This window comes from Lactuca virosa, chromosome 1, assembly GCF_052849685.1.
Source record: "Lactuca virosa cultivar CGN04683 chromosome 1, Lactuca_virosa_CGN04683_v6, whole genome shotgun sequence".
NCBI classification, from domain to species: domain Eukaryota; kingdom Viridiplantae; phylum Streptophyta; class Magnoliopsida; order Asterales; family Asteraceae; genus Lactuca; species Lactuca virosa.
Window position 1 is genome coordinate 211,897,785 of NC_136426.1, and position 10,617 is coordinate 211,908,401.

Consider the following 10,617-nt stretch of genomic DNA (forward strand, 5'->3'; position numbering starts at 1 on the left):
ATAGGTGTATCTGCAAAAACAGGAATTGATAAAAGTCCTCTTTTGCTTCTTACTCTCTCTATGGTGGCTGTAATTTTTTTTGTGTGTTTTTGAAATTAGGGCAGATAACATATATATGCATGGGCTAAAGAAGTGGGCTTTCCTCATGGGCTAAAAACCCCAAGAGAAAACCCAACAAAATTGGGTATTTAACTAAGGACTAGTCTCTGTTTGGCATTAGATAGCTTGGGTTAGTGGTTCCGTTGTTGCTGAGGTTGCTATTGAGCTTCTACTGTTTAGTTTAGGTTAGTTTTCTCACTATACTATGTAGGATGCTAGACTGTCTTTGTGACTTTTGTATGAAAAACTATGGAATGACCATAATAGTTGTATGAAAGACTATGGGATGACCATAACAATTGCATGAATGACTATGGGAGGACCATAAAAATTGTCTGAAAGACTATGAGAGGACCATAGCAGTTGCATGAAATACTATGGGAGGACCATAGTAGTTGTATGAAAGACTAAGGGAGGACCATAACAAGAAAGACTATAGGAGGACTGCAACAACGGAAGTGATTGTAAAATTGTGGGAGGACCATAACATTCACATGGGTTGAAACAGACCCAATAGCTGAAATAAACTGTAATGTTATGTATGTGGTATCTTAGGGAACTCGCTAAGCTTCGTGTTTACGGTTATAATTTTGGATTGTTTCAGGTTTTCTTGTATTGATGGAAGGGCGCGACTTGATTGTATCACATCCATTAGAGAATTTAACACTTAATAACTATTATGTTTATACTCTGATTGTTGTTTTGGAAACGAATGGCTTTATTTATATCTTTGAAGTTGTAATTGGAACAAATTCTTTTAATATTAAATGAAAAAAATTCTTTGAAATTTGGGACGTTACAATTTTAAAGCCAAAATTGTAAATTGGTTGAAGTTAAGGAACAAAATGTGTATGATCCAATAAAGAACTAATGTAATTTGGAAGAAGAAGAATGGAAAATAGAGATTAAGGTTGTGGATTTTATAAATAAAAACTATGATTACATTTATATTATTCTTATAAAATTATTCTTGCACACATAAAAAAATTAATAATCAAACAAATATGGGGAAATTTTTGATAATTGTACCACTATTTTATCATTGATCTATGCATAACTTCCAATAGATTTGACATTTTGGGGACCATCTTTTTAGATTTCCCATCTTTTCCAGATAATTTCCCCTCTTTATAAGGAACTACTTGATCTTAACTTATATAAACATGAGCATATAACTCGACCCGAGAAAACCCTAACTCTAATAGGTTCTCAAGCAAGCAAAGAGTCGCTAACTTGTTCCAAAAAATAAGTATCGAAATGTAAAGGCAAAGATACACTTAATTCAAAGATAATATAAATTGGCGTGTAAATTTATAAGGTTGCAAGCTTATTAGTGGAAAAAAAAACATATTATTATTGACGATGTGAATTATAATATGGAAATGATTAGAGAATTTTTTAATAGGAAACAGAAGACCAAAAATATAGTACCATTATTTTGCTTTTTGGGTAAAGCCTCGGTTTTACAAAAGTTTGGTTGCGTCTTAATTTGATTGTTGTGAGACATAGTAGAGTTTGGTTGCGGCTTAATTTGATTGTTGTGAGACATGGATTAGGAATGTTAAAAGTAAGTATGGTTTGTTGTTAGACTTGGTATCGACTTTAGGAAAGTTTGATTACGTTATGTTATGGATACTTAGTTATGGGGTTTTATGTTATGAAACTTTATATTATCGACGTTTTATGTTTTGGAATTGTATGTTGTGCAATTTTATTATATGAGATTTTAGGTAGAACTTTTGTACATACGGTAATTGTGTTCACTGATTAACATCTTTTTATAAGGGAAGAGGATAAGGAGAATGCTATCAAAATATATTAAGAATTTGTAATTTTGATATGATATTCACGTGTGCATGGACCAAATGACAAGGCATAACACATGCTTCATGATTTTTGAAAGAAATTACATTAAACTAGACTTCTTATTTTTCATTTTCCTCCACAATGTATGTCATCTTTCTTTAAGATTAATTATTTAATTAATTATGTATTTTTAATTTTTATGTAATAATATTATCACTCACATTTACATATAAATATTACTTGTCTGACATTACATACACCAATATTCGGAAATTTATAACTTTGTAATACAAGATACTGTCGAGACGATTTTCAACAACAATGTGCATTCATTACACAAGAAAGATCTAATTATGCTTATGCACAACTCATAAATGTTACTGAGAGTTCTCATGATGTTTTGAATGTAAGATAACCTTACATAAAGCAAATAACTCTTTATCCCTTTTCAATAAAAATAAACATAACACGGTCCCTAAATTTATAAGAAAATACAATATTCACGATCAATTATTCATGAATTTTGAAAAGAAACACCATATCTACTCCTAAATACAAAAGTGCAAATAAAGAAACTAAGAATAATAGGGAAATCTACATAAAAATCTCAATATTTTGGGAAAATTTTTAATAAAGTCCTAAATTTTATTTTTTGAACAGAAAAGTCCCGATTTTTTAACTTTTTGAATAGAAAAGTCCAATAACCCAGGTAATTTATTCACATTAGCCCATTTTGACCTGTTTAGCAGGTCATAGGACCACATCATTAATTTTTCCAAAAAAATTGGACTTTTTTTGCAGATTTCGTCAAAACTTATATATAATGTATAAACGTATTTTTTTACGTATTTATATCTATTTTTACGCACTTTTGTATTTTTTAAGTTTTTATATGTATATGTTTACGTATTTTTATGTATTTTAAATGTATAAATGTATTTTTTTTATGTATTTATATGTATTTTTAAGTATTTTACATATTTTTTTATGTATTTTTATGTGTTATTTTTTTTATGTATTACGTATTTATATATATATTTACATATTTATGTCTTTTTTTAAGTTTTTATATGTACATGTTTACATTTTTTATGTATTTTAAATTTATAAATGTATCTTTTATTGTATTTATATGTATTTTTAATTATTTTACATATTATTTTATTTATTTTTATGTGTTATTTTTATGTATTACATATTTATGTATTTTTTAAGTTTTTTATATAGATGTTTATGTACTTTTATGTATTTTAAATGTATAAACGTACTTTTACATATTTATATCTATTTTTAAGTATTTTACATATTTTTATGTATCTTGATGTGTTTTTATGCATTACGTATCTATATGTATTTTTATATATTTATGTATTTTTTTAAAGTTTTTTATATAGGTGTGTATGTATTTTAAATGTATAATTATATATTCTTTTACATATTTATGTATTTTTTATTTCAAGTCGTCTTCACTATTTCATCCGGTTCGTACAACTTCTTCGATTATGTCTATATGGTTTTCCTACATACCCACATATTTTAAGCTTTTCCTAAGCACTTATCTTGAAATTAAACAATGAATGGGAAAAACTTAAAATATATGGGTGTGTAGGAAAACCATCTAGACATACTTGAAGGAGCTGTGCGAATTAGATGAAATGGTGAAGATGACTTAAAGTAAAAAAAAATACATAAATATGTAAAAATAATACGATTAAACATCTAAAATACATAAAAATACATAAACATGTATATAAAAAACTAAAAAATACATAAATACGCAAAAATACATATAAATACATAATACATAAAAAACATGTAAAAATACACAAAAAGTATATAAAATACTTAAAAAATACATATAAATACGCAAAAATACATATAAATACATAATACATAAAAAAACATGTAAAAATACACAAAAAGTATATAAAATACTTAAAAAATACATATAAATATGTAAAACAATATGTTTATACATTTAAAATACATAAAAATATAAAAAATCTATATAAAAACTTTAAAAAATACATAAATACGCAAAAATACGTAATGTATAAAAATACATAAAAAAATATGTAAAATACTTAAAAATACATATAAATACTTAAACAATACGTTTATACTTTTAAAATACATAAAATCTACATAAAAAACTTAAAAAAAATACATAAATACGTAAAAATACATATAAATACATAATACATAAAAATATGTAAAATAGCTAAAAATACATTTAAATAAGTAAAAAAAATACATTTATAAATTTAAAATACATAAAAATACGTAAACATATACATACAAAAACTTAAAATAATATACAAATACGTAAAAATTGATATAAATACGTAAAAAAATACGTTTAGACATTATATACAAAGTTTGATGACAGCTGCAGAAAAATCCTATTATTTTCGAAAAATTAACAATTTGGTATCATGATCTGTTAAATAGGTCAAAATGGGCAAAAATGAATAAATTAACCGGTTTCTTTGGCTTTTCTATTCAAAAAGTGAAAAAGTCGGGATTTTTTGTTCAAAAAATAAAAGTTAGGACTTTATTAAAAAAAATTCCCAAAATATTAGAATTTTTCTGAAGATATAGTCTATATGAGAAAATATACACAAGAAAATTTATTAAAAAAATTCCCAAAATATCACAAGAAAATATACACAAAAACAGAATCAATTTCTAAAGAGAATGAATATAGTCTATATGAGAAATCATATTGATAATTAATTGTTTTTAAATGTTTCGAAATTTTATGCAAAATATTATGTTTAATTTGGATTCTAGTATATTTTTATGGATTTTCAAGCATTATATTTATCTTTATATTTTATATAATGTCTTACATTTTTTTATAATTATTCAATAAAATGTTTAAAAAACACAAATATTTCATTCAACATAAAATTGTTCAAAAAGTTAAAATAATGGTATAATATTATGAAAGTTAAACTTTTTTCTATTTCTTTTTTTTTTCCAACTCAAAAGCAAATAAAATAATAAAATAATGGTATAATTTGTTGTATTGCTTTTTTCTTTAACAAAGTGTTAGGGTTACTTAACACGTTTGTTCTTCCAAAATCAGGACTAACTACTACGTATCAGTGTACAACTCTCAATGCGTACTGTACAAGTTGTAAATGCAGAATCATTTTAGATCTTGAGAAATTATGCTCTGGCGAAGGATTTTCCCAAAAAGACAAACAAAATCCAAACCACCACCGCCCCAACCACCACAACCACAGCTTACGACGACCACCACCCATCCACTACGCATACAATCAAACCCCTCGCGATCGTCACTTCCAACCACCGCCTCCACTTCCACCTTCACCGGCGCCGGTCACTGGTAAGAACAAAAGATGTTCAGGGATGAGTCGGCATGCAATACATACAACTATGGCGACTCCGTTTACTGGGATGCTCGATACATTCATGAAGCATCCGCTGGTTCATTCGATTGGTATCAGCGTTATCATGCCCTTCGTCCTTTTGTTCGAAAATACATTCCTACCTCTTCTCGCGTGCTTATGGTTGGTTGCGGCAATGCAGGTATACTGTTTCATTCTCGATCAGCTCTCTCACTTTAATCTCTATTAGATGCATACAATTTCTGTAGTTTTTTTAGAAATTCGATACTATTTCATCGAGGTGAAATACTGTTACTCTCTTTTACATGTCATATAGGACAATTATTTGAATATGATGTGCTGGATCACTGTTTCAAGCTATTTTTTCTGTCTCATAGCAATATTAAAGATAAAAATTCTGAGTAAACTTGATTTTTTTGTACTTGGAGTTTGAATTTTGTTTAGAAGGGGATTAGGGAAACACTGGTGCTTTACAGGATTGAGATAATCATGTTGAATTGGCTTCTTTCCTCCCCCAAAATGACAAAGAACAGAGTATGCATGATGAATACTTGTAATTATATTGAAATTGTTTACAAAAGAATGTAATTTCTGATGCATAATTGAGGCAGACACTCGATATACCACTGACTTCCATATCTTCATTAATTACACTCAACTTGGTATGAAAGTAGTTATTCTGTTTATTGCATAAGAGTAAAAGTGATTGTGCAGCCATTGTGGTTCAAATATTAAGATGTGAGTCTTGTTATAGATAATTTATGGAAAGATTAAGGGGAAGGCATATGATAATCATAACATATGAGGGCATCTTTGTAATTTCTGTTGGATTCAATATTTAGCTTTATACTAAATTCCTAACTAGTTTTGGACAAAATACGGTTGATTTGGATGCTGTTTTGAGTTATTTGATATAACTCTTAATAAGCAACATAGGCTTATAACTGTTCAATATGATGTTTTAACTCCCAATGTTTCTTCCTTGTTAAAATTACTCAAATACCCTTTTAACCCCCATAACGCCTCATGAACTCCATTCCATTTCCTACTAACAAAATGCACGAAAGATTCTTCAAATTCCAATTCCATAAATACATTCTTCAATTTTTTTGTAGTTATGTCAGAGGACATGGTGAAGGATGGATATGAAAACATCATGAATGTTGACATTTCATGTGTAGCTATTGAAATGATGCGAAGGAAATACGAGCATATTCCTCAGTTAAAATGTATCCTCTCTCTTATATGTCTTATTTGGGTTTTCAAGATTTTTTTTTTGTTATAAATATAAATTATAGTAAATTAGTAATTCCTTATAAATTATATCTAAAGATTTGCAGATGGATGTTCGGGATATGGGCTTTTTTCTTGATGATTCATTTGATAGTGTAATTGATAAAGGTATACACTGATTTCTTTAGATTCATATGGTTTTAATATTAAGGTTAAATGCAAAAAACTATTAAAGGGTCCTACTTCCGATTTTTTTTCTTATTACAACATTTTAATTTAATTGGGTTTTATGCAGGAAAGTCTTACTATTCTAGGAAAACTTTTGATAAAGTCCTAATTTTTTTTTTGAACAGAAAAGTCCTGATTATTTAATATTTCGCCCAAATTAACGAAAAAGTCCTTATTTTTATTTGAGTAAATTACTGAAATCGCCTCTATGGTTTGGTGAAAATTACACGTTTGGTCCCTAACTTTTTTTTGCACTCGGATTGTCCCTATGGTTTGATTTGTTCCGTTTTTCGTCCCTATGGTTTGGTCAAATTTGCACGTTTGGTCCCTAACTTTATGTATCTAAGGGATGAAAAACGCAACAAAATCAAACCACAAAGTGCAAAAAAGCAAAGTTAGGGACAAAACATGCAATTTTGACCAAACCATAGGGACGATTTTAGTAATTTACTCTTTTTATTTTAACAGGAAATGACAGATTATCGTGTAAAATTAAATAATTAGGACTTTTCTGTTCAAAAAAAATAATTTAGGACTTTATCAAAAAATTTCCTAAAATAATAAGACTTTTCTGCATAAAACCCGTTTTTAATTTGACAAAAGCTACTCAGTTATAGCAATGCCATCAAATATAAAGCATCTTCACTGTATAATGTCCTGAAAATAAAGAAATTAAAAGTTTAATGTTATAATTGGTTAGATTTTTCAAACTACAATTCCATTATAACAAAAAAAAAAGTTTATATAATAGAATGAAATGAAAAGTAGGATGCTTTAATACACAAATATATAGAATTCCTTTTAGCTTTGAATATCTTGACTTTATTTATCATGTTGACTTTTATCAACTTTCCATCAAGTACTCAATTTTTTACACATTAAACTTTGAACTTGGATCTTTCCACTATTCCTTAAAAACAAATTTGAAAATTTCTGCATATAACAAATTGAAATAATTACACCTATTTGAATATAAATCTTTAATAATTAAAACATCAAAATGGAGGATTCCACCAATGTCCCATTTACAATTCTTTGTCCTACACATATAGGTGAAACTCGTCTGTGCAAAAGACATAAATGCCCTCCTCAAATTGGTGGAAATTACAAATTTTAAACATGTGTTTTATATATTAACAATCATTTTTTTGCGTTCTTTTGCATGGTTTCTGATCTGCGGGTTTTAGGAACTCTTGACTCACTCATGGTAAGCTCAATTTTTTTTTGTTTTTTTATTTATCTTTTTTACTTATATTCTAACTTTCTTCATTTTTTTTTTTTTTTAAATTTGAAGTGTGGAACTGATGCTCCACTAAGTGCTTCTCAAATGCTTGGGGAAGTCAGCAGGTTTTATTTTCAATAAACCCAACTATAATTATTACATTGCTATTCCTTGCAATCTCCTTTATTTTATAATAAGTTAATAACATGTTTTATTTTATTTGTAGGATTCTTAAACCTGGAGGGATTTATATGTTGGTAAAACATTAAACCTTTTTTTGCTAACTTCTAATTTATATTCCCTTTATAAAAATTAAATAGTAGACACTATTAATTACTTCTTATTTCTACAGATTACATATGGTGATCCAACGGTCAGGATGACTCATATAAACAAACCAGCTTACAATTGGAAAATAGACTTGTACATCATACGTGAGTTCTTTCTATAATTCATTTTATGTTCCTAATAGTCTAAATAATTTAATTATTTGATGAATCTACCAATTTATAGCATTTTACTTTTGTTTTGTTTTTATAATTGGATAGATTTCAACCCAATAAGTGTCTTAAGGCTATGTTTGGCGCACTAGCTGAAAAGCTAGCTAATAAAAAATGGCATTCGGTAAAACTAGCTGAAAGATATAAAATGACATATAAAGGGCATTTACAAGAATGTGTTTCTATAATTAATTAAGGGGTATATTTGGAAAAATTTTAGAAAGCTCCTTAAAAACTAGTAAGTATTCAATAAATATACATGTAGTAAAACATAACATAAAATACTTGTCACAATCCATGAGATACTTGTGTAAAATTCTAACACAAATTGAGTATTTTATCATGTACTACAATCCAACAAAAATTTGCGTTTGGACGGGGACAAAAATTTGTGTGACTTGCTCATAATCACTCGTTTGTGTAAAAAGACGTAAATGCCCCCATCCTCAAAAATAGCCCAAGAAAGCTTTCTAGAGCTATTTATGATCATTAGGATGAATATATTCATGTCTTTTGCACCTATGAGATCGAGAGTGAGTCTCTATGTGACAAAAAAAATTGCAGTTTTTGTCTTGTTGACATCAGTCTTAGTTTCAGTCCAATGCACGTCAAAAACAGTACAATTTAAAAAAAAAATTGTAAACCGCACCATCTAACGGACCACGTGGGAAGTCAATCGCGGACAAAAAAAAATTGCAGTTTTTGTCTTGTTGACATCAGTCTTAGTCTTAGACTCTCGGTCCAATGCATGTCAAAAACAGTACAATTTTAAAAAAAAATTGTAAACCGCACCATCTGAACGGACCATGTGAGAAGTGAACCGCGGACAAAAAAAAATTGCAGTTTTTGTCTTGTTGACATCAGTCTTAGTCTCGGTCCAATGCATGTCAAAAACAGTACAATTTTAGAAAAAAATTGTAAACCGCACGTTCTGAGCGGACCACATGGGAGATCAATCGCGGAACACTAGAAATATTTTGGGTGTGTCAGGGTTTGGTTCAAACTCTGGACCTCCTGTGTCACTCCTCAACCACTAGGCTCTCATCTGGGGGAAAAGCAAAAGCAGTAGAATTTAACAAAAAGTCTAAATGGATATTTTTTAATGCAGCTCGGCCGGGTTTTCAAAGGCCACCAGGTTCAACTTCGTCTCCTAAATCATACCTGTCACTCGTTCCCACTAACGAGAAAGGATTGCTTCCTGCTGATTATGTTTTAGAAGATCCGGATTCTCATTTCATTTACATCTGCACAAAAATGGGTCAAGACCCGGATCTCAGTGACTCACCTGCCTTCCTTTGATTGTGACATTTAATTACAAATATCATTTATTAATAAACAGTTTGTAAAAGTTAAACTAGCGGGGTTAGATGTTTTTAAAATACCTAATGCTTTGTTCTTTTCTTTTTTTAATATATAGATTTTCATTGGATTGCTGATTTTGATGAAGGTAATTTTAATAAACAGTGACTGAAATTCGTACGTATCTACATGATTAGTTCACAGAGTTTTGCTAAAATAAGGAGGGAGTATAATAAGAAAGGTAGGCAAGCAGTATGACATTTCATTCATCAGGATGTGTCATGCATCATAAAGGGTCGTATTTATAATTTATGTGTTTGAAAAATGTTTTGAAGAATTAATCAACCACGGTTTCTGTGTAGAACCCTAACAATGAAAAACAACTCCACCCGTTTAACTAACTACTTCACAAATTGGAGATAAATTCAATCCTCTATTTATTGATACCAAATGTTAACTTATAAGAATAAGTTATTTACATGCTAAGAATTCACCCCATTTGATTAATTTCGTATTTTAGAACCAAGATATTAAATACATACATTTAATGCCCATACAAATGACTTTATGATCCCAATTGAGCTTCTACTAAGGCTTAAGGCAATAGCATCTACTCTGTACGGTCTAGTCAAATTGACCACACCCAAGGGATCAGGCATAGTCGTATGTACCTTTCTAGATATATAACTGCTAGAAAGGCTCCATTTTTCTTTGGCCCTTTCCTAATTTTTATCTGTCTTGCTTTCATATTTTGGTTATCTTTTGTACTTTGTTTTACTGTCAAAGGGAATACTAGTCATTTTTTTTCACATAAACTTATTAATCATGTCATCTTTAAACGCTCATCGGTTTG

General features: G+C 28.8%; 1 protein-coding gene across 1 annotated transcript; it reads left to right on the top strand.

Annotated features, from left to right (window-relative positions):
* Positions 1–5,075: 5,075 nt before the first annotated feature.
* Positions 5,076–9,901, top strand: LOC145164566 (S-adenosyl-L-methionine-dependent methyltransferases superfamily protein). The gene is made up of 8 exons (XM_079083280.1): positions 5,076–5,463; positions 6,398–6,511; positions 6,615–6,683; positions 7,931–7,950; positions 8,038–8,090; positions 8,192–8,222; positions 8,318–8,399; positions 9,574–9,901. The coding sequence occupies exons 1-8, from the start codon at positions 5,274–5,276 to the stop codon at positions 9,762–9,764; spliced, it is 750 nt and encodes a 249-aa protein (XP_078939406.1). The 5' UTR covers positions 5,076–5,273; the 3' UTR covers positions 9,765–9,901.
* Positions 9,902–10,617: the final 716 nt, after the last annotated feature.

What these genes read in the sequence shown, in the direction of transcription:
- LOC145164566 (XM_079083280.1), top strand. Translation starts at nt 5,274, where the DNA reads ATGTTCAGGGATGAGTCGGCATGCAATACATACAACTATGGCGACTCC. An exon ending in ATGCTTGGGGAAGTCAGCAG is followed by an intron (nt 8,091 to 8,191) that starts GTTTTATTTTCA and finishes TTTTATTTGTAG; the next exon opens with GATTCTTAAACCTGGAGGGA. An exon ending in AATAGACTTGTACATCATAC is followed by an intron (nt 8,400 to 9,573) that starts GTGAGTTCTTTC and finishes TTTTTAATGCAG; the next exon opens with CTCGGCCGGGTTTTCAAAGG.